Source organism: Drosophila guanche, unplaced genomic scaffold, assembly GCF_900245975.1.
Source record: "Drosophila guanche unplaced genomic scaffold, DGUA_6, whole genome shotgun sequence".
Lineage (NCBI taxonomy): Eukaryota > Metazoa > Arthropoda > Insecta > Diptera > Drosophilidae > Drosophila > Drosophila guanche.
Genome location: NW_022995759.1, coordinates 1,200,302 through 1,225,824, shown reverse-complemented (window position 1 = coordinate 1,225,824; position 25,523 = coordinate 1,200,302). Strand labels below are relative to the sequence as shown.

Here is a 25,523-nt window from a genome sequence, read left to right as displayed (position 1 = left end):
AATCGACGCACCAGCCCAACCACAAGATCCCCCTTTTTTTTGTACTTAACACAGGATTGTTTTTATATAGTACCACCTAGATAAGATAGGGATTTGATCATTTATTTATTATTCACCGTTATTTGTATACATTACAAACGAAATCAACGGCTTTTTTTTTTAATTTTTTCCTTGCCGAGTTGATTTTCAGAAAACACATTCGCGTTATTTTTGTTTTCACTTGCTTTTAAAGTTTTTCAATTTATCTCGCGCCGCCACAACCGCTCGGACCAATTTTGAATTTTATGTGTGCAGTGTGACCGCGAAACTATCGATAAAATATACCGTCAGACCCTCAAAAATATACCAAAATATACCTTCTCATTTTAAAAATATACCGTAAATCTTAAATCATTTTTTTATGTTCGATTTTGATGTTCTTTTCGATATTACTAGCTAGTTAGAAGTCTACGCGCTAAAACTATAATTTTATCCGATTTATCAATAAATTCTCCACAAGATTGGCTAGTTTTCACGACATCCTTTTGTTTGAATGTTTGCAAATGAAGTTTGAAAATAAAAAAATTAATACAAAATAAATTAGCATAAAACGTAAGACTGCTACTGTTTACGACATTGTATTTGATGTATCAATTCACCATAAGCTAAGTTATTTTTCATGACCTCATTTTGCTTTTATTTAATTTTTTGTTTTTTTGTTATTTAATTGCTACAGCGAAATTGGTTGGTTGGTTTGGAATATATGCTAATATGAACTTTGCGCCGAATTAATGGCATAAATGGAAGTATGGAGATCCACAGAGCGCTGAGAAAGTTGCTGAAATTTCTTCAGAGGAGAAGCCTGGATCGTTCAGGAGCTGAAGCAAATTTGGGCAGTAGTGCAAAAGTGTACATAAAAAACGGAGAGTTGGAGATATGGAATATGATGAAACTCATTCAGAAATTAGGTCAAAAACGTTGCTAGCCATTAAACTATACGTGTACATATATATTTCGCCGGGTGCTGGGGATCTTGGTGAGTTTGAAGGACCACAGGGACGACAGGATTAGGCATAGCCTCAAATCCGAAAAAAGAGTCCGCTAGAAAAATCAGATGCAACATTCGTATGAATTCGATTAGACATATTTGCGAGCAAAAACTATTTGCCAGAAAATGGACGGCGGGCCGTACTCGGATCTCAACTTGTTGATTGAAATCCAGTTCTCATATTCGCTACATTTTCAGTCAAGGATAATATTCCTACGGAAAAAAAGAAAAAGGCAAAAAGTTGAAACAAATCTTACATATAAATGAGAATATATGGAGTTTTTTTTTCATTTTAGTTTGATTAATTTTTAATTTGTATTCCGTTACGTGACTAAGTACTGCTCCACCAATCCCAAAAAAAAACTGTAGAAGTTCTTCTCAGACATATGCAAATACTCAAAGAAAACTGATGGCCATTGAGTCATACATACATATCTATAGCTAGTATGCTACAACTATGAGAAATTACTTTCCCGTTTTGTTTCTTTCCCGCATTTAAAATTGGACTTACTCGTGGTATTTGGCGCTTTTTTCGTTGATCGTTCTACTCCTCCGCTAATACAAGAGCCACCAATCAAACAATACGTTTTTATTTCGGAAAAGCATGCAGCTCACGACTATGGTCACACTCAAGCGCTTGATAAATAGAATGCACATTTTGCTAGCAAAGCTGTTTTCGAATCCGGCTTTAACATTAGCATTTAAGTTTGTTGGCTTGAGTTATTATTAATACGTAATTAATATACAAAAATATATACTTAATACTTATTTATATATACCTATACATCTTAATAACAACATAAATGTAATTTGGAATTTTCGTACTAAAATCCAAAATATATTATGTTTGTAATGTTTAGTAATATTTTTAATATTTTTCTTATTACACTACTCGACAAAATCGTGTTTTTTCCAAGAAACCAAACCTACTTTTTCTGATAGATTTGGAGCATTTAAATTGATTAATAAATTATGTTGTTTTTTCTATAGCCCAGTACTCAGACACACAAACAATTCTTGCGATAGAATCAGGGATGATTTTCCAATACAATCGATAGGAAGTCAACCCTGTCTTTTGTAACAGAACATTTTTTCGCATGTATTTCACAGTTGAATTCTCAGATCAGCAGAAAATTTACCTGAAAACTTAGCCTATTAAGTTCTTCCATCGCTAAGCGAAAGATAGATTGGGTTTATCTTTTGACGTCAGAATCATGACACAAGGACGGAAACAATCAAACCCAGAGCAAGAGGGCTTGAAAAGAGCATTAAATGAAGACGATTTAAAATTGGATTTTCAACCCGATCTAAGATACCTCTGGAAAATGCATTCTGTTATTTTATGTTAAATAACAGAATACAAATAAACGAGAAAGGACGTGCGAGACGCTTCTTACGCGGTACTCGAAGAGTAAATAGGGTATATTGTATTTGTGCAGGCGGGCCTAATTTTTTAAATACACTGGTTTCACGACTCGGGTATTGATGCTGATGAAGAATATATACACTTTATGGGGTCGGAAACGTTTCCTTCTGTGTTTTACATACAACCGTTATTCCGCAAAAATACAATATACCTTATTTACTCTTCGAGTAAAGGGTATAAAAATAAAATCACACACGATATACTTTTTTGGACTTTTCCTGAGTTTTTAAAGTCAAAATTTCGTGAAACCCATCAATAACAAAACCACGAAGCAAAGCCAAAATTCTAATTTTGTTTCATTGAAAAACCAGATACATGTTGAAGTCTAAAATTGTCAATCAGAGCGAAATCAGGTGTTCCCTAGGAAAACTGGTGGATAAATACCCTCAAAAGTGCACTCGGAGGGGGGCGAGAGTTTGGTATTGAACCTGTTTTGCTGAACCAAATTATGGGGACGGTTTAGGAACTGAAGGTTTAGGATCGAGGCGGAGGCGGACAATAGGGGTTCGAGTTTGCCTTTCTACCAGCTGGAAACAGCACATGGGTGTATTCCGGGAACAGGGGTGAGTTCGGAAACCTTACTTCCTGTTAGTTCTCATGTCTGGTGGCGAGGTGTTGCTAAGCTCGCGCCTGCTCTTAGTCCAGTTTCAAGCGAAGGAGATGCCCTTCAGCCCACGATAATCGAAGCTCATTCTATTTTCACGATTTCTACGCTTTCATATGTGAGCTAACGAGACGGGGTAGTTTCTTTGCTCTTCGTCGCTAGTCCAAATTTACCTTGCAGTCCGCCAATCCAATGTATGAGCGTTATCCATCTTACTATTATATTTTCTTGGCCTGTATCCAGTTTATATAAGATACATAGTGTACTTTAATATTTTTTAGTTGTCTCCATAATGTCTCTTACTTCATTTTTCCATCCAGTCAATCGGAAAATAGTTTTTGAAGAGGCAGATATTTAATTAATAATTCGTCTCGAAAATCGTGTTCTTGGCATTCTAGATTCCTACGCGCACGTATGTGAGGGGGTTGGCTTTTTTACTTTTCCTCGCTTTTCGAAATTTTGGCTGCAGTCTGCCAAGTCAGTGAATGAGCGTTATCCATCTAATACCTTTATTGTGTTTGGTGACGGTGTATATTAAGTGTGTTTATTAAGAACCGTTCTGAAACCATGCCATTGTTATCATTCCGTCGGGAATCAAGAACCCTGCTTGTGCATTCATAAAAGAGCGTTCCATAAGAACCCATATAAATACATACAATAATTATACATTTTCTTATGCATTTCTTTTATTAAAGCTTAGTTTTAAAAGCTTTCAAAAGTGGTAATTTTTCTTCCCATTCCGGCGGCTTTTTACCATTTTTCCATTTTATTAGGTCTTTATTCCCTGTTTGCTAACCTAGCTTTGCCCGGCGTAATAAAGAACAAATTTATATTTTTCGAGCTGCAGCAGAGTACATCCAGGCGTACAGCCGCTAGCAAACAGTTTTTGCTCAAAAACATCTATTATAAATTCCCTACGCTTATCATCCCGTATTTTTCTAGCGGCAAGTTTTTTCGGATCTGAGTACTATGCTCCTTTGAGCATTCTTTTGAATATATTTTATTTTATTCAGATATTTCTATTCAGATTTTAAATATAAATCACTGTACTATTACGAATTAAGGCTGTGGAACTATGCAATACATGGTACAATAAAATATGAATGAATTCAATAATATTAAATCATAGGGGATTTATTTTCAAATCGCTCAGTGTACTTAAGGCTTAAGTCATTTAGGCATTATGCAACACTGTTTCCCGTATTTCCTTCTTTTGACAACCACAGTCAACGTGATACAGCCTTTTCCGGTTAATTCGTTGAACATGGCAGTCGGCAAAAATAAAGGTCTTTCCAAGGGAGGAAAAAAGGGTGGTAAGAAGAAGGTAGTAGATCCCTTTTCACGCAAGGACTGGTACGATGTCAAAGCACCGAATATGTTTCAAACCCGTCAAATCGGTAAAACGCTTGTCAACCGCACCCAGGGACAAAGAATTGCCTCGGATTACTTGAAGGGTCGCGTGTTCGAAGTGTCTCTGGCTGATCTGCAGAAAGACATCGATCCTGAGCGTTCGTTTCGTAAGTTCCGTCTTATTGCTGAAGACGTACAGGACCGCAACGTTCTGTGCAACTTCCATGGAATGGATTTGACTACCGATAAATACAGGTAATTGCATTTTCCGTGTTAATGCTCAACAAGCAAGCCATTCACATATCCATATATATATGTATGTAAGTACGTACATATGTATGTATGTACATATACATACGTATGTACATATCCATATATCCATATCTTTTAGCTGAAGAGTTTTTTGTCTATAACTTATGTAGATTGTAGCTTATTTGACAACTAAATGTTCTGCGCATTAAAATAAAGTAATGCATAATGAAAAGATTTGGCACACAATGGCCAAAGGTTCATACAAGCAGATAGTTATATATCTACATAAGAATAGATGGGCATAGGGCTAAACGACACATAGATACACATATATCCAATAATCTACACAAATGTACGTTTTCTTTTGGATAGGTCCATGGTGAAAAAGTGGCAAACACTTATTGAGGCCATAGTTGAGGCCAAAACCGTTGATGGGTATCTGTTGCGTGTTTTCTGCATTGGATTTACTGCAAAAGACCAACAGTCTCAGCGTAAAACTTGCTATGCGCAACAGTCTCAGGTCCGTAAGATTCGCGCACGTATGACTGACATCATAACTAATGAAGTCAGTGGGGCTGATCTGAAGCAACTAGTTAACAAATTAGCTCTGGACTCAATTGCAAAAGATATTGAAAAGAGTTGTCAACGCATTTATCCTTTACATGATGTTTACATCCGTAAAGTGAAGGTGTTGAAGAAGCCTCGTTTTGACGTATCCAAACTTCTGGAGTTGCATGGTGATGGTGGCGGAAAAACTACAGAAGCCGTCGTATCTGCTGAAGGCGCTGTGGTCGACCGTCCCGAAGGTTACGAACCACCCGTACAGGAGGCAGTCTAAGCTGGATATGCATTTTGTTTATTGTATTGCATTCAGAGAGCATATAATATATAACTCTACGTTTTGTAGAACATCATTTTTGTGTTTTAGCTTCTTGGTTCCAGGGGGTTTTATTTTTAATTTTAGGGGAGTCCGGAATTGGAATACTGCCGTTAACGTTTTACCAAATGTAATACAAATGGTATCCTACATTTAGAGCATGGTATGTAAGCTTGAAACAATAAACCTAAATGGTGTAAACCATATAACCATATGTTTTCCACATCTTAGATTACATGATAACTTGAGGATAGCTAAAGGTACACAAGCTGTGCAACAGGTAAATATCAAATATAAGATTCGGTTTGCAAAATGATGTTTAATTTTTCGTCTCTGTCAGTTTACTGATGACAATTCATGGCTGATTGCAAAAAAAAAAAACAAATAGATTGCTGTATAAACATATGAACTTACTTTTGAACATCTAAGTTTTCAATTTTTGCAGACAATATGAAGCAGTAAACGACCATGACACACGGAGGTCGGATCCAATTGGACCGCTAATTGGTAAATGTATGAATATACTTGCATGAATCTTACAAGTTCCACATGTTTTAGGTGGTTTCCCTTCGATAGTAGCTAACTTTTAGATGGTGCTATCGTAAGATATTGCTAAATCGCTAGATACTATCTTGCTTATTTGTCTGATAGTTTCATGTCCAAATTTACTTAGTCATATATATTATTACAACTTTCAATTTTTAGAACGGGGTTTGTTGGAATTCGGTGATTACAAAGTTAAGTAAAACATCAATACCTTTTAGCTGTGACTGAAACGCTTAATGCATTTCCAATATCCACTCATGAATTTATAGCAGAATTCAGCTACAGGCATAAGGCTTGGTGAAAGCTAAGAAAATAACTCAAAAATGATGTACTTTTTATTTGCTACTCTTGAAAAAGATGATGAAAATTGTCACCTTAGTAACTGATCTGGAAGGAAATAAAAAAAATATTGCTCTACAATACTTTAACCAATGTATTTAATATTTTCAATTAAATTCCCCCATTTAGCGCCAAAAACGTGTGGCGTAAAGACTTCTGCAAATAGTAGATGTAAATACAAAATGAAAGTTCACTCATTTTCTAAAAATAAAATATGAACATGTTAACTATAAATATACTACTTTGTTAATGGGTCGAGCGAAGCTATAAGGTACTTCTCTTGACAAGGTTTAGGTTGGTTTAATATGACGACTATATTCCGAAATTGTTTAATCAAAAAACATCAATGTTTACTTTATTAGATTGCAACACAATACTTTTTTCTTTTCAGAAAGATGGTGGAGAATATTAAATATATGAGTCTACAATATGCTAAGGAAGTCTCTCTGCTGAACTTAGATCTAATGAATTTATTGGAAGTTTAGAGAGGTGTGTATGCTATGCATGTGGTGAGACAACTACCAGTAATATTTGAGCAGGCTACATAGAAACTTATTTTTTGTTTAGAGAATTTAACAAATGAATATCGTAATATCTTCGTTCTGATTTTCCGATACAAAAGAATTGATAATTGATAGCATGATGATTTGTTTACGGATTCCCCATCATTTATCTAATAAATGAAAAGTTCCACCCACTGAAACTATATTAGAATACAAAAATTTAATTTGTTGATTTGTTTGATTTCTAATTCTTAGTTTTCTTCTGGTTTTCAGCTACATGTATTATGCCTGGAATCAAAGGATAACGCGAGTCCTATTTCAGGTGGGTACGTTAGATGATAGCCAAAAAAAAAACTCAGAAATGATGTTGTTTTTATTTGCTACTCTTGAAAAAGATGATGAAAATTGTCACCTTAGTAACTGATCTGGAAGGAAATAAAAAAAATATTGCTATACAATACTTTAACCAATGTATTTAATATTTTCAATTAAATTCCCCCATTTAGCGCCAAAAACGTGTGTCGCATTTCTGAAGACGTTTATCATCTACATTTATGTTTTACTTAAGTGAGTAAAAGATTTTTATTTTATACTTGTACAACTGATATTTTTATGATGAAACAATTACCCAGCTCGCTTCGATATTCCATGAAGAGAACTGTTCCAAATCCAACCAAATTATACTGCTGATATAAGGCTTTAACAAATTAGTTTTTTGTTCAATGTTTACTTTATTAGATTGCAACACAATACTTTTTTCTTTTCAGAAAGATGGTGGAGAATATTAAATATATGAGTCTACAATATGCTAAGGAAGTCTCTCTGCTGAACTTAGATCTAATGAATTTATTGGAAGTTTAGAGAGGTGTGGTGCTATGGTGTGGTGAGACAACTACCAGTAATAACACTACTCGACAAAATCCAACCTTTTTTCCGCTTCGAGCCAAACTGACTTTTTGATAGACTGACTAGGCTTTACATTTTTGAAAATTATTATTTTTTTTTCAGAAACAGAAATACTCTGGCAGTTTGTCGCACAACTCCACTCCAACAGGTACCCGAAACAATTAAAAGAAAGAGTATTTTGATGATATATATATAGTATATAGTAGTAATGATAGTAGATTGGTAATCTGATAGATACGGGCATTCCCTACGGAATGGCGTTTTTAGTTTTCTTTTATCTTCAAAACTGTAGGTTTGGGAGGTTTTCGCTTCAGTGAGCAATAAAGCAGCCTGGATGAAAAATTTGGTGGCTCTAGCTCTTATAGTCTCTGAGAACTAGCCGACAAACAAGACGGACAGACAGGCATGGCACTATTGATGTTGATCAAGAATATATATACTTGATGGGGTCGGAAACGTTTCCTTCTGTGCGTTACATACAACCGTTATTCGCACAAATACAATATACCCTATTTACTCTTCGAGTACCGGGTATAAAAACAAATATAAGCGGCGGGACGGGGTGGGTTAAAAGTCGGCAGAGGCAGAAGCCAAGTGAAGCAGAAGCAGTGTGAATGAGAGAACGTGAAAAGAACAACAAAAGCTGCGGGACAGGGTGGGTTTAGCCACTGGAAAATAATTTCTCCATTGTGGCTATAATAATGATCCAATCGGATCCCAATTTGGTAATCTGATAGATACGGGCATTCCCTACGGAATCGCGTTTTTAGTTTTCTTTTATCTTCAAAACTGTAGGTTTGGGAGGTTTCCGCACTTTTGTGGAGACGGAAGGGGGCGGTGTCAGTGTGAGCATATAGCAGTCTGGATGCAAAATTTGGTGGCTCTAGCTTTAATAGTCTATGAGAACCAGGCGCGCAAAAGACGGACGGACAGACAGAAACGACGCCCAATTAATGCACCTCTACATGAATGCAAAATAGAGATCACAGGATTTATTTTCTTTTGGACTTATCCCGACTTTTTAAAAAATCGGCATTTTTACATTTTAAAGCTTAACATTTTTCAAACGCTAAACTAGACCACAATGTGTTTGGACATACATTATATATGCATATTTCAGCTTTATAGAATGGCTTAGTTCATTACAATCAGATCTAAGATACTCAAGTTGTGTAAAACAGCGCTACCTCTAAAAAAGAGCGTTAAAGAAAATACTAGATTTAAACATTTTTTTAAAAAAGTTCTGACTGAAAAAAAAATTATCATCAAACCATTTCTAAACCCCATAACTTTTAGAAAAAGTTGGTCTGGATCGAAGCGTCAAAATCGTGTCGAGTAGTGTTTTTGCAAGCAAAAAACTGGGTACGAACAAGTTTAAATATAAACCTATTCTTTATAACATTCAGTTTTTACCAATTGTATTAACTGTATCATATATTAACTGTAAATAAAAATAATATATAAAAACACCTATTCAAAACAAAATAGTTTGGAAGTTTCAATATTATATTTTTGAAAATCCCGACGAATTTTTTTAACACGTGGAGGGACGTGTGACCCGCTTAGTACGTGTCACAGCTTTTATACCCGGTTCTCAGTCAGTACATACTTATGTAAATACATTCATATGTAGTGTATGTATGATACATACAGCTCACTTCCAGTCTTTCAAATTAAACAAGTGATACCTCTTTAAAAAGACTGGAGTGGAAGCAACACAAATCAGAAGAAACCCCAAGTAGTGATGGGTGAAAATATTTTCTAAAAATTAAAAAACCAAACAAAATTATCTAAAACGAGAAGGAACGTTTAAGACGCTTCTTACGCTTCACAACTTTTATACCCGGTATATCAGTAAACTACATCTGTACCTTAGCGGGTTTTTTTTTTAATTTGTATGCATGGGGGGGGGGTCATTTTCGAAATACCCTTGTAACAGTGTGAGCATGTCTGGATGCAAAATATGGTGGCTCTAGCTTTAATAGTCTCCGAGATCCAGGCGCTTAACAAGACGGACGGACAGACAGACATGTCTCAATCGATTCGTCTATTGGTGCTGATCAAGAATATATGTACTATATGGGGTCGGAAACGTTTCCTTCTCTGCGTTACATACATTCGTGATTTCGCACAAATACAATATACCCTATTTACTCTTCAAGTGCCGGGTATAAAAATCTCCAACAGAAAACTTAATTTATATTCAATATATGTATAAAAGAAAAGTTTGGACATAGCGGTATTTTTATTTTTGGAGCTTTAAAGATACCATAAAACTAATATCAGGAGGTATAATGCAATGAAAAACTAAGGTCTTAGTGCTCTTACTATTGTATTTAACCTATTTAGCTTGAAGAAGACCCTGAAAATAGATTTTGATTGAGAAAAACATTTATTTTGGAGGAGGGTCGAAGATGGTTGAAATCAAAGACTTTGATATCCTCAAAAGTTGTGAGGACTGTGTCAGTGATATAATAGTTAACAGACAACTGATAGCACATTATTTAGTTGCAAGAGGTCCCAGAAAGCAACGCGTTTAGAAAATATATGGCATGGGTACACGACTTAAGTTTTGGAGACACATTTGGAGTGATGTGTGTAAAGTTCTATTATATTATATTTATTATAACGAATTATAACGAAATTGATTAAATTCTATATTTTAAAGCTCAATAAACATGTAGAATATGAAACATAGGTTTTAATTTATGTTTCGTCTCTTTTTTCGATTTGAATAAAAAAATACTACTTTCTTCTGATTTGTATATCTTATTTAATTTAATTTAATTTTTATCACTTATTTAACTTGAAAGACTGGAAGTGCCTCTTAAAGAGCTTCGAAAGTAGTGAGGTGCTACTAATATTATTATGAACATAGCTATATGTACATACATATGTATGTACATATGCAACCTTATGTTTTTTTTTTTATAATTCTACGTTTTTTCTACATCTGCCATCTGAAAAATTTCTTCCCCAACAATGATGTCAATAAATGTGAGTGAAACGACAATGGAGTGTGCTGATTAACCCTTTGATGGCATGGGGTTTAGAAATCCCATTGCAAGAAAAGGAGTTGCAGAATTGTTTCTTATTTCGGTTTTTAAATAGTTTACTACTTGAAATTATATATGTTATCTTAGGCTCTTAATTCTAAAATACATTTGCAACTTTCTTGCTGCAAAAAATGAAATATCATATCTTGCTTAGGGTTAATATATGAACAAAAGTGTGTCTGCGCCCAACCTTCCGCGTCGACAAGCAAACAAGCACTGAACGCAGACCTTATATGAATGCTTCATGGCATGAGTCTTCACACAACTTTTGGTGACTAGTTTTTATAGTCGCTGAGAACGAGGCGTCAAACAAGACGGACGCACGGACTGACATGGCTATTGATGCTGTTCAAGAATATATATATACGTTATGGAGTCTAACACGTTTCCTTCTGTGCATTACATATTTCCAATTTCGAGCACAAATACAATATACCCTATTTTCTCTTTGAGTACCGTGTATAAAACGTCGGTTTGGTTCGATGCTCAAACAAACAATATCAATTTTGTTGAGTAGTGTTTTTCATGGCATAGCCAGGTACGGCTTCAGATGATCAAATCACAGACCTGTTGAAATTCCCTTATTGTTAAAAATATCCTTAACATACATACATCGGTTAAAAATGATATCACGAACATTTTACATATAACTTTTGGTGCTGATTATAAATGTATGTAACATACATACAGTAAGCACACATATTATTCGTACACCACACATTACCTTAGTTTGAACACCTATAACTTGGCGTACTGTCAACTTATAAAGAAAAAGTTAATTTTGTATCGAAGATAAAAAAAAAAAGAAGATGAAAAAAGATTTTAATTTTCTTCTATGGTATCCTTAATAAAATGAACTTAAGCAAAAAATACCTTTTTTTCGCACTTAAATGATTTGTAAAGCCGTCCGATTCCGTAAGTAAAGTTCAAATATTAAAGGTAACATGTACAATGAATATTTTTGTTTGCTATATTTAGATTTTATGATGACTAAAAGAACTAGAAAAAAAATCTTTCCGCCAAGGAATGAATTAATATTGACGCCCTCCACAATCAGTTCCGGTTGCAAGAATAAACTTTTGATAAACTTTTGAGCTTTCGTATCCTTTTTTAAAAATTTTTCTCACAGGCTTCATGGAACTGAAGTTAATTAACCGTAGTGAATTTTTCAGCTAGTTGCAGTTTTAAATGAGCCAGATTTAATCTAAAAAAGATAAATTTATGTGTCAAATTTTTTGGCTGGGTCAAGTTTGACTTCGAATTATTAACAAATGGGATGACACAAGGATGCCAATTGTTACTCAAAATATAGTTTAATAAACCCCTTTTCATATTTCCATTAAATAAGACCACTCGTAAAGATGCAGTTCAAAAACAATGCTGGTGAAAGGCACACTCTGAAATGCCATACAGCAGGGACCACCATTTTCTCATCATAGGCTACATTTATTTTCGCAAGGCCATCGAATCAAAAATATGTCTTAGATGGACTCTCTAGTCAAATCAGATTCTCTAGAAATGAATCTGGCTATGGGTTTCTCCATAAGTCTTCCGGAAAATAAATTTAACATATCTTGAGAAAAATCGTATGGGTCATGGTAGGGTGCCTGTGTAGGATTTTAACTGGAGTTTTACGAACGGTATTTTTTAAAGGAAATATGATCAAGGAAGTACTAAACTTTATTTTGAGTAACAATTGGCATTATTGCGTCATTCCATTTGGTAATAATTCGAAGTCAAACTTGACCCAGCCAAAAAAATGACACACAAATTTATCTTTTTTTTTTATCAAATCTGGCTCATTCAAAATTGCAACTAGCTGAAGAAATTCTTGCAACCGGTACTCCTTGTGGAGGGGGTCAATATTAATTCATGGGGCTCCAATACCATGGGCGAAAATTGTTTCTAGTTCTTTTAGTCATCATAAAGACTAAATATAGCAAACAAAAATTTGCATTGTACATGTTACCTTTAATATTTGAATTTTACTTAAAGAATTGGACGGCTGTACAATTAATTTATGTGCGAAATAAAAAAAAAATAAGGATACCATAGAAGAAAATTAACAACTTTCTTCATAAACAGATCATATCTTCGATACGAAATTAAATTTTTCTGTTTACGTTGACCGTACGCCAAGGTGCTCAAACTAGGTTGATGATGGTGTACGAATAATATGTGTGCTTACTGTATGTACATATATACCCATATCACCGCGAACTGTTTAAAAAAATAACGAATAACTGGACTCAAATCTTAATAAAGTACATAATGTATGTAGGTACATACATACATATATATGTATGATTGTTCAACTTACCTATGTATTTTATGCATGTGTACTAGGTACATGTGGAACATAACATATACATATGTATATATATATTCTCGTTGTCAGAATAACATAATAATAAAAATGTTAACTTTTAACTTAAAGTTTTAAAAAGCCATGTGTCAATTAATAAAAAAAATGTGTGCAAAAAAAATAATGTCTATGTAAATACATATGTATTTTTATACATATGTACGTATGTTCAAATATTTGTCGACGTGTTTGTACGCTAACGCAAAAGCGGGCAAAGCACAAAGCTGCTCTTTGTTAGCCTCTAACAACTTTCATACCAATCGCCACGGTAAGTTTTTTTTCAACATCAGTACAAAGCTTTAACTCTCGAAACTCCGCACACCCCACGTAACTATAAGTAGTGGTATGAGAGGTCTGCTGGTCTCAATTTGTTTTTAACTTTCGCTGCAAACGGACAGATGTTTTGCTGATTTCTAGTGTTACTTCTCTTAATATAATTGTTTGTTATGAACGAATTGGTCTTTGGACTGCTAATATAAAATCGTGACTTAAGTTTCAGAAGTTAAGATCATTAGTTCGTTTCGTTCATTAGAATGAATGCACATCTTTCTCTTATTTTGGCTATTGCCATAACAACCATTGTAGTCCCTTTAACTGCTGGGGCTGACCAAAAAGGGACAGCAGATAGTGATGGTGAAATACGAATTTATAAACGCCTTATTCCGGCTGATGTACTCAGAGGTGAGTTAGTCCATTAAGCATAGTGCAAGAGTTGTATTTAATCATGTTTGAAACACGCGTACCGAAAATGATAGCATCAGTTAGTTTATGGTACTATTACCTGACCAGTGTTGATTCATACACTTGCAGAACAGCTCTTCGACGTTAAAAATCAGAAAGCTTTAACCTCGTGTGTATTTGTATATGTATGTATTTATTTTTATTTATAATCCTGCTTTACTCTTTAGTGCAAGGTCATTTTAATTTTGTTTAAATACTTCATATTGCAACTGTATAAGCCGCAGAACTCGGATGCGAAAACCATTTATGAGTCTACAAATGTTATCCGTACATACATATGTACGTATGCAGTTTTTTAGACTATTGGGATATGTTTAAGTTTGTATGTACATAGTACATATGTACAGGCGAAAAATTGTCGATTCGAAAATGTTACAAATGAAATGGCATACATTTCTGTGAACAAGGAATCTTCAGAATTACGTTACTTCCAAATACTTACTTACATAAAATGATATTCTCACAGAATGTAAGAAGACTTTTCTTCAAAGGGAACAAAATACAAATGCAACTTACTGGTACAATAGGTTTACGATGAATATTCAGCATTTTTCACCATTTTTTTTCTCGCAATCGAATATATGTATGTACATAATGTATCAAGAGATTTTGATTATTTGCTTACAGATTTTCCGGGAATGTGCTTTGCTTCCACACGTTGTGCTACCGTTGAGCCCGGTAAATCATGGGACTTGACTCCGTTCTGCGGTCGTTCCACCTGTGTGCAAAACGAAGAGAATAAGACAAAGTAATATTTTAACTCAGTTGCTTTACATTATCATTATCTATCATTATATATCTATTCACAGACTTCTGGAGCTTGTTGAGGATTGCGGGCCGCTGCCATTGGCAAATGACAAATGTAAATTGGACACATCAAAGACCAACAAAACCGCTTCTTTCCCGTATTGCTGTCCTATATTTACATGTGAGGCGGGAATCACGTTGGAATACCCTGAGATTGAAAAGGAGGATGCCAAGAAGAGTGATGTATAAATTTGAACTTATATTTGAGTTATGATTGGTATCCCGAGTATTTAAATATGTGTTTTATTTGGGTCAGATAAATCGGAAGATTCTATTAGAAAAGTTGAATAAGAAATAAAGTTAAAGGCCAAATAAAAGTGGTCCCACTGCAAATGTTTTAAATTAATTGTGTGACGAACATTAAATTAAGTTAACATAACTAAGTGAACATTTTCAAAACATTAAATTAAACTTTATTATTTTCATAAATTTCTTAAGTAGATGGCGGAGAATGAACGGCCACTGCCCTAATGTGAGGATGCAGGGGTTGCTAGATCCGCGGCGATTGGAGAGGTATAACCTGGCGACAGGCTTGATGCGGCCTGATGGGAGGATGTCCCCAACATGCCGAGAGTCCAAGTAAACCCGCTGAACCGGAGAAAATCCTAACGATTCTGTGGGTCTGCGGCCCACGCTTCCTACAGACAATTGAAAGATGGCCTCCTCGGCAAAACGGGCGGAGTAGTGAGATACGGAAGGTGACCGAAGGCATCTACAAGTCAGTCCCGAAGGGTACGCCAGCCGAGATCGAGTGGAACCGGAGATAGACAATGTAACGGGAGGCTTAACCTCGAACATCCGTCCAGAGGCCTCGGAGACATCGATATCGGAGATGAGGAGGAGTCTCCGGAGAGCGTCCTGAAATTGGTGGAGGGGAGTCTCAGGAAGGTCACTGACAATCCTGCAGATAAACCTCCACCATTGTAAGGAAGCATGTGTTCCTCTTCTAGCCAAGGGTGAATCCCTGAATCCCTGAAAGGCCTGAATCCGTGACGGACAAGACTAAAAGCTATACTTAGCAGGAGAACTAGAGTTTCAACTTGCTTGAGCTCCCAAATTTCAGTAATGACGACCACAAATCAGAAAGCCTCGAAGGCCAGGAGTGCTCTCTGAGGATTTTGATTTAGAATTTAGATTTAGATTTTCTATATCCGAAAAATGTTTTTTGTACCCGGTACTTGAAGAGTAAATAAGGTAATTTGTTTTTGTGGTGGAATGTGCATGTAAGTAACGCACAGAAGGAAACGTTTCCGACCCCACAAAGTATATATATGTATTCTTGATCGGCATCAACTGCCGGTTCTATATATGTCTGTCTGTCCTTCTGACTGTCTGTCCGTCTTGCTTGACGCCTCGTTCTCCAAGAGACTACAAGATCTAGAGTCACTAAATTTTGTGTAAATTGTGATATCACACTGAATAAAGTTTGTCTTAAAATCTCGCACTGCCTAATTATAGCTTAGTATTCAGATCGAAAAAGGGGCCGCTAGAAAAATCAGGGATGATATTCGTATGGAACCGATAAGAAATTTTGCGCACACAAGTTACTTTCTAGCGGTTGTACGTAGATTGACAAAAAAAAAAGGCCGATTAAATCTAGAAAGTGGTATTGTGTGGTATTCGTTGGTATTTTGCTAGCAGCTCGACAAATATAGATTTGTTTTAGATTCCGAGAGGGTACCTAGCTAACAGAGTAAAGTCTCAATCAAATGGAGGCAACAATTACTCTGAAGTTGAAAGAAAATGACCACAGTGCTTCTAAACGAGCTTAAGGCCATCAAACGGCAAAGAAAGGAAACAATTATTATAGATTAATGAGATTATATTGAATGTATTTGCATTTATAATTTTTTTAACTTATTTGAACGTCAGTTGCTTAATGTTGCCAAGACACAGACCGGGCTAGGGTGTTAACAAAATGTTTTAAGTTGTTTTCCTTTTTGGACCAAGTACTGCTCCACAGGGTCGTGCCGTGGAGGGGCGAAGGCGGCGATTTTGGCTCAAAACTATCCAACTTTGAATAGGAAGGATGCTTGGTGGCGCATTTTTACCACTTTGCCACTGGCGAAAATATTCCTTGGCACGGCCTTGCTGCTCCATATGCAAATTCTCTGTCATATCGTTTCATGGGTTTCCATAAATGTACGCATATTTATATTATTTATAATACTCAAATGTATGGACAAACAACTGTCCAGTTTTTTTTCGTGCAGATATGGGTTTAATCAAAGTTGTCGGCGGCTATTTCGTTGGTTGTCCTCCTCCTTCGATCATGCAAGAGCCGCCCATCCCACTAAAAGCAATCTCCTGCATGAATCCCTTTTTCAATCATTGTTTTATTAAACTTTTTTTCAATTTGCACACATTTTCAAAAAGGTAAACAAAACAACACAGCTGCCTGAGAAGTGTAGAAGTCTGCTGCTAGCAAAATATATTGCACAGTTAGCTAGCAAGCGTGTTTTTCGATCTGAGTACTAGGCTTAAGATTACATATGTACATATATACTGACTCTTTGCCGGGTATAAACGCTGTGACGCGTACGAAGCGTCTCACAAACGGTCCTACTCGTTTGTATTTCTGTAGCCCAGTGCTCAGGTGCGCTACATTTTCGGTCGACATACAATTTAGCAAGCTGGCTGCTTCCAGTTGAGTACTCAGTTCAGCGGAGAAAATACCAGAAAACAAACCGATTAAATACTACATCTCGAAGCGAAAAAAATAATATTTCTGCCTTCGGTTAACAGAAACATATACGCATATGTGTGTGTCTCACACACACACATATTCAAAAGTTAAAGGAAAAAAGCGAATCAAGCGCACAACGGGAAGAATATACCACTGATGAAGACAATTTTAATCTTATTCATGCATTCGAGCGTACATGGAGATTTCTGTCCGCCGGAACGGACACATAATGCGGTGCTTTCTCCATGCATTGCTGTCCTCAAGTCTCCATATCCACTCTGAAATAATTTTCATGCAACAGTTGAATTTTCTACGTATTACGTATTTCATTTTGCATCAATAGCCAAGTCGATAGAGCCATGTCTGTCTGTCCGTCTTGTTTGTCTTCTAGTTCTCAGAGACTATTAGAGCTAGTGCCACCGAATTTTGCTACCATACTTTTGTATGCTCACACTGAAAGCAGTGTATTTAAAAAATTTGACTCGCCCACAGCCACAAATTTGAAGCTAAAAGAAAACGAAAAACGCCATATCTGTCATAACCGTATGAAACTGTCATGACCATATCTATCAGATCACTGAATCTAAATAAAATAAAAACAATAAGGGACAGATGTCTTACTGAGTACTGCGCATGGTAAAATTAGTAAGAGGTGACGTCGTCAGCTTTGTGGAGGACCACCAGCTATTCACCAAGCTTGCTCAGCTTTAAAAAACGCAAGAGCTAGAGAGAGATAGCAAACGTTTATAAGTAATTTCACCACCCAACTGGTGGGCCTCGAATGAGAAGGCACTGTGGTGAATCCACAGTCTGAGAAAATGGTCTAAAATTGAATCTGGAATATGATTATCTAGAAGGAGGCAGTCTCCTGGCATAAGACTAATTAAACCTGTATAACCTTTGTATAAAAACACTTACATACATAATTTGATGTGCGGTCAGGGGCAAGCAGTGAGAAAAAAGCTTGCCGCTTTGGTGGGCTCGCAACAGTAGTTTTGTCAAACTGGTTCGGTATCAGTGATGGAATATCCGGATTAATGAGGATGTGTTAGCTACGATTCTCTACAGCCGAGACTACGAGACTCTACATTCAATTCGAGATGATCAATTCGGTTACCGAATCTGCATCACCAGCAGCAGTCTTTGTAATGAGGTTGCAAACGATATCAGCAGCAACCCTGATGTAACTTTTTCAGATGCTTGAGATTTTTGTCCTCGGTTTTCATCATAATAATTATAACGAGAAGGGACGTTTGAGACGCTTTTTACGCGTCACAACTTTTATACCCGGCACTCAGGACTACATCTGCACCTTAGCGGTTATTTGTCAAATTTTATATTTTTTCTTCATCTGTCATCTACATCTACAACACTTCCCACACCAACACGCTCCGTTAGCTCGCCGCCCTTCCCTAGACCCACACACTCCAGACTCGAGGCAGAGGCACCGTCCGCACACAAAAAAAAAAAACAAATAAAAGCTGCGGGACGGGGTGGGCTAAAAGTCGGAAGAGGTATCGGCAGGGGGAGTGCAGAGGCAGGGGCCGAGTGAAGCAGAAGCAGAGTGTGAATGAGAGAATGTAAAATGAACAACAAAAGCTGAGGGATGCCACTGGAAATTAATTTCTTCATTGTGGCTATAATAATGATCCAATCGGATCAATTTGGAGATCTGATAGATATGGCCATTCTCTACGGAATGGCGTTTTTAGTTTTCTTTTATCTTTAAAACTAGATTTGGGAGGGTTTCGCCCTTTTGCGGAGGAGGAAGGGGGCGTGGCTCATTTTTGAAATACACTGGAGCCAACATTTGGTGGCTCTAGCTCTTATAGTCTCTGAGAACTAGCCGACAAACAAGACGGACAGACGGACGGACGGACAGACAGACATGGCTCTATCGACTCGTCTATTGATGCTGATCAAGAATATATATACTTTTTGGGGTCGGAAACGTTTCCTTCTGTACGTTACATACAACCGTTATTCCCCACAAAAACAATATACCCTATTTACTCTTCGAGTACCGGGTATAAAAAGGGGAACAAAGCATTAATTCGAAGTTTACTGTTATGCATTCTTAAAACAACCCATGGCACTTTGAGAAGAAAATTCATATAAATACATACATACACATGTACATACATATGTATATAAAGAATATCATTGCGTGACGATCTGGAAAAGCTATTTGGCGAGTGGAAAAATTAAAAAAAAAACATTAATAACTGATGACTCTTTCAGATGTCCTTTGATCTTTGTGCTTAATTTTACAATGAATATGACATTATGACAACGAATAGGACATTAGGCTAAACACAATGTAAACACTTGCAAGCTAAAATAAAAAACAGCATTAGCGTTCTAAATATGGATACATATGTACATATGTATGTTTTTATGAACGTTAAACTGTTAGCTCTAATTTTTCTGGTATCGGTTCTGAAAGGTTTTCGCAATGAATGTAGAATTATAGAGAAGTTGAAAATAAAAAAAGAGGTAATTCTAAACAAGGCTTACCGACTTGCAAAAAGACAACTTACTTACAAATTTATAAAAGCTGTCAAATCCCCCTAGACATTTTATTTTATTGTTGTATGTACATTTGTATGTATTACATATATTTATGTATATGATGTATATGTATATACATACATATGAACATACATAGGTATTTCTCATGGTTAAACACTGTTCGCCATTTTGTTTCTGCTGATTCGCGTAAAGCTCCTCCTATGTAACCTGTTTTATCTCTTAGGCTGACTAAATAGTTAAACTTTAAATGTGTTAAAATGCAGTACATACACATCGCATGGATACAGGCCTATGCATGTATGTACATGATTTCTCGTCAGTATTATGATACAATGTAATTATATGAGAAAAACTGTCACCTGTGTGTACATACATGTACATACATTTGTACATATATGAACACAAACACTTATACGAATGTGGGTGTGGATAAACATGTTTATTCACACACATATGTACATATATATGAATGTATGTACATTGGAATAACGAACACAAAATATTTTCCAGTTTTTGTTTGGTGGGTAATGCACACACTCACGGGCTTACTCAAGACAACACAAATGCACACTGGTGTGTGTATAAAAGCATACAACTCAATAAAAAATGAATAGGAACAAAACTGGTTTCTTGATACCTCTTTACGAGGAATGTCTTCATTAGTCGTCGGGTACAAAATTTCTACGTTTATCAGGTTGATCCGACATACATATGTACATTCGAGCCGAGCCGAATTTTAATACTCTAATAATACACACATGTATACATACATATACATGTATGTACATACATACGAAGCAAATTTACTGAAGCATGTTGGTTTATAAGTACACTTCACTACAAAATGTCCATGTGCGTAAATACATTATACACTAATGTAATACATTTTTTTTTGGTCCATAATATTGGACCTATTTATGTATGTAAAGATAATGTAAATCCGATCTGTCTTTCTTGACAGCGGAATTGAAACATGCATACATACATATGTATATAGGTATGTACATATTTGAATATCCTTCGTCGTTAGCTGATGTACATACATATGTACATATCCATACACACGTATGCAGCCTGGGGTTTGTATGCATTGATGACGGTCTGAAACAACATTTCTGCTGGCTTGAGGCTCGGACATAAAATTTCAAGCAACGACACGCAAAAAGCACTTGGGTTAAGTTTACGTTGATCGTATAAATAAGAAAAGGGCAAGAAAAGCTTACCATGTCGGGAAGAATCTTGCATACTCTCGCTCACTATTTCACCAACAAGTTAGGTAAATAACCAGCTGAGACATTGAAACATTGAAAACATTTCATTATATTTACAGTACGTAAAAATATATATTATTATTATTTAGAGTATTTTTTAAAATGTACTATACATATGTATGAACATACATACGCATACAATTACTGAGAATTGATTTGGAGACTGGGAAAATAAAGAAGAAAAATGCTGTCTATGTGGCTAGTTTGTTTAAATAATACAAAAATATTACACAGCACACAGTCGCGCGGTATGCAGCTAAATTGCTCATACTCCTTTTAAGGGTAAATAATGTCTTCATCAGCAACAGTAGCGACAACCGAAAGATGCGAATTGAGACAGATGATAAACATTTAGAATAGAAAGGAATGGAACAAAATTGGATAGACTATAAATAAATACTTATGGATGTACATACATGCGTTTATTGTGTTAAATAAAATATTGGATAGACCATAAATAAATACTTATGGATGTACATACATGCGTTTATTGTGTTAAATAAAATAAAATTGTCTTGAAGCCCAAATTTATTTGACTAGCGGGTATCTTATAGTCGGATGATTGTGCAAAGGCTTATTTGTTCTCTTTCATTTTTTTCTTCTTCGACGGACAACATAATTCGAAATGCGAGTCGGCTCAATTTCTTGATAATGATGATGCTTCAATCTCCGTCTGCCTTGTCGCTTAATGGAGAGAGAAACTGGATTTAAGACTGTGTATGCATTGTATGTGTGTATGTTTGTTCGAGCGTGTATATGTATTTACATATGAATGTGTGTATCGATAAAGACTAAGCATGAAGCAATTATATAAGGATTTCTCGTCGGCGAAATTTCTTCCCTAACAATGCTGTCATTAAGTGCGAGTGAAAGGGCTCTGCGCTGTAAATATGAGTGAAACGACAATGGAGTGTGCTGATTAACCATTTGATGGCATGGGGTTTAAAATTGCCCATTGCAAGAAAAGGAGTTGCAGCATTTTTTTTAATTTCGATTTTAAATAATTTACTACTTGAAAGTAGTCGTTACTATTTTTTTGTACTATATACATGTTTTCTTAAGCTCTTAATTAAAGTGCAACTGTCTTGCCTCAAAAAATAAAATATCATATTGTGCGTAGGGAAGGCTTAATATATGCGGAAAAAATTTTGTCTGCGCCCAACCTTCCGCGTCGACAAGCAAGCACTAAACTCTTAGGAAATAAGACGACGAACGCTGCCGACGACGGGCGCTCCTTATATAATTGCTTCATGAGACTAAGGTGGGGTTTTGTGGATCTCGATTTGCAGACCAGACTAATTAAGACCTTAAAATCTGTACCAGTCAGGTAAACAAAAAATAAAAATCCAATCAAATCAGCAGTACAAAAAGTAAAGATTTAAATACATATATATATTTCCATATATATAATGTACGTATGTATGTATGTACATTAACATATTTATCCTTTCTATCCGTGTTGCCTGATTAAGTCCTGTGAATTGTAGCTTTATTTTAAAACCTGCTGATGAACAAAGGTATGGTTTGGAGCACTTAGAAGTTGCTTGGCCGCGTCTTCCAGATTAGGTCGCTTTCATTTTCTTTCTCTGCAGTTGATAGGCAGACGAATGCAGATGCGAAATCTTACATTTCCATTTATGAACATACATATGTAGATACATACATAAATATTTACATTTAAAAATTCATACATAATGTAAAAAATAAATGTGTGTGTGTGTGTGTACATAACTACCACCATACGTGCATAAATACTTACGTACATATGCATATGTAGATATGTGTACATTTTTGTATGTGTAGGTAAATATGTAAAATGTTCGTACATACATAAAAATATCTGGTTTTCTGTTGCTTCCAAGAACATACAAAAGTTCCCTCATAAAATAAGACTAAATGTGGGCATGGAAATGTTCATATGTATATGTATACATATATGTAGAAGAAATACAGAAATACATACATACATATTTATGTGTGTATGCATTACCCGCTGCCAGGGCATCTTTCGACCATTTCATAGAACGAAGAGAAGTCTTGGAATGACTTGAATAAGACGTTACATTACAAAAGGCAGGCACATAATGAGAATATAGGAGCGCACAGCAAGCGCATTTTAAGGCCTGATTTAGCCCCGCTGTGCTCTTGCAGGCAGAGTGCAAACGTTAGTTGTCTGTGACTTTTTCGAAACCCAAGTAGTAAGCCCTCAGCCTCGCCACAGGTTACCAAAGGGTCGTTTTATAGATATCGTGGCTCGTTGACTACCACGGCCAGGGCATTGACAAATTCAGAGTCAGTGTTTGCAGGTACAATATAAATCGCACACAGATACTCACTGACCCATCCAGATTCATTTTTTGTGTGTATGCATGTACATTTTTATGAATGTTTTTTATTCATACATACATATGTACATATGTATGGATATTTACCTAGATTCAAATTATGTACATACATACATGTATATGTCTTATGTATCTCTTTATTTAAATAATGTATTGTAAATGACAACAGTGCTTAGTTTATTGTCTTTAAATAATATTTTACATATTTTAATAAGATTTACGAAATATTAAAACGATATTAAAATTTATTTGACCATTTTTGGGAAAATTATATCTGATATCTGCAGTGTTTGTCAAATGGTCTGATAATTCCCCAGTGCAACTGTATTAAGCCGAACATTGCTATAAGACATAAATATGTACATATATACAAACATGTGTATGTTTGTACATTCATTTGTATCTTTATATAAAAAGAAGGGACACACGAGGAAACACACTGGGCAAAACAGTGGATGAATTGTTTTTTCTAAAATAACTCAAGTTGTGCACATTTTTTATACACGGTACTCGTCGATAGAGCCATGTCTGTCTGTCCGTCCGTCTTGTTGAACGCCTGGATCTCAGAGACTATAAAAGCTAGAGCCACAAAATTTTGCATCCAGACTTCTGTACGCTCAGTTACAAGTCTTCCGCGCCTCTGCCTCTGCCGGGACTCTGCAGTGTGCGGCTCTAGGGAGGGGGGCGAGCGAAAATAGCGTGTTGGCGTGAGAAGTGTTGTAGATGTAGATGACAGATGAAGAAAATATGTAAAATTTGACAAAAAACCGCTAAGGTACAGATGTAGTACTGAGTAGCGCGTATACCGGCGTCTCACACGTCCCTTCTTGTTTTAATTTGTATCGCTTAATAATATGTATTGGTGGTATTGCCAGTGGGGAAACACTGAGGGTATAGTCTCCATAAGTGCTACCTGTGCATACATATGTATGTGTGTACATATGCATATCGCCGTATCAATTCCCTACATGTCAACTACATACATACATACATATGTACGCGAAGTTAGGATTTCTTTTCTGTGCCGCTGCGGCAGCCGAGCAGAATGTGAGCCAATAGTTTTTTAGGTTTCCTCGCTGTGCGTAACAAAATTCGGGTTTGCCGGCGGCGTCGTTATGCAGTGAAGAGCGAGTCGCCGCTTTGGCCATTTTCGGTAAAATATACATATATGTATATGTATGTATGTCGTACATAATGGTTTGCTCTCTATGACAAGTCATCACTTACTCTAATGGTACATTTCCATTTTAACGACCTCAATTTGTTGTATGGAAAATGATCGCTTATGCCAGATGGGTGAATGACGCCGACATCGATGTGTTGCCGCTTACACATTGATGTACTGCAGGGAACGGACAGGACACCTGAAAATGGATATACGTACGTATACGTATACGTATGTAACATACATACATACAGGATTCGAATCTATAATTTAAAAAACTCATATGTACCAGTTTCTTTCCAAGACAAAGTCCCAGATTTTACGGGTTAGACCAGATGTCTGCAAATCACAAAAGACAGAAACTCCGAACGTAAATGTACATAAGAATGTATTACATCTTCCTCCCTGTGTACGCTTCCTCCCAAATTTTTTAAGCTATCCGGGAGTACGTTTGGATAGACGTTTGTATATATACATATACACATACATACATACTTAGATAGTGTGTATAATATATTTAATTACAAAAGTGTACATTTACTTATTATTTTTGATCAATATAATTGACCCCTTATAAATAATATATGCATGCAGTGACACATGTGATAACATTTTTCATCAAAGGTTTAAATGATGCATAAAATAAGACAATATTATAGGACATGAACATATTTACATACATACGTACACACGTATTCATAAAGATTGCGTTGTAATTTAGTAGT

The 25,523-nt window shown here is 35.9% G+C and overlaps 2 protein-coding genes across 2 annotated transcripts; both read left to right on the top strand.

Moving 5' to 3' along the window:
• The first annotated feature begins 4,287 nt into the window (after positions 1-4,287).
• On the top strand, positions 4,288-5,573 carry LOC117590661 (40S ribosomal protein S3a). The gene is made up of 2 exons (XM_034283514.1): positions 4,288-4,662; positions 5,032-5,573. The coding sequence occupies exons 1-2, from the start codon at positions 4,322-4,324 to the stop codon at positions 5,495-5,497; spliced, it is 807 nt and encodes a 268-aa protein (XP_034139405.1). The 5' UTR covers positions 4,288-4,321; the 3' UTR covers positions 5,498-5,573.
• An 8,049-nt stretch (positions 5,574-13,622) lies between these two features.
• On the top strand, positions 13,623-15,145 carry LOC117590663. Its single transcript, XM_034283515.1, has 3 exons — positions 13,623-13,932; positions 14,620-14,740; positions 14,802-15,145. Exons 1-3 carry the CDS (start codon positions 13,785-13,787, stop codon positions 14,986-14,988), a joined length of 456 nt encoding a protein of 151 aa, XP_034139406.1. The 5' UTR covers positions 13,623-13,784; the 3' UTR covers positions 14,989-15,145.
• Positions 15,146-25,523: the final 10,378 nt, after the last annotated feature.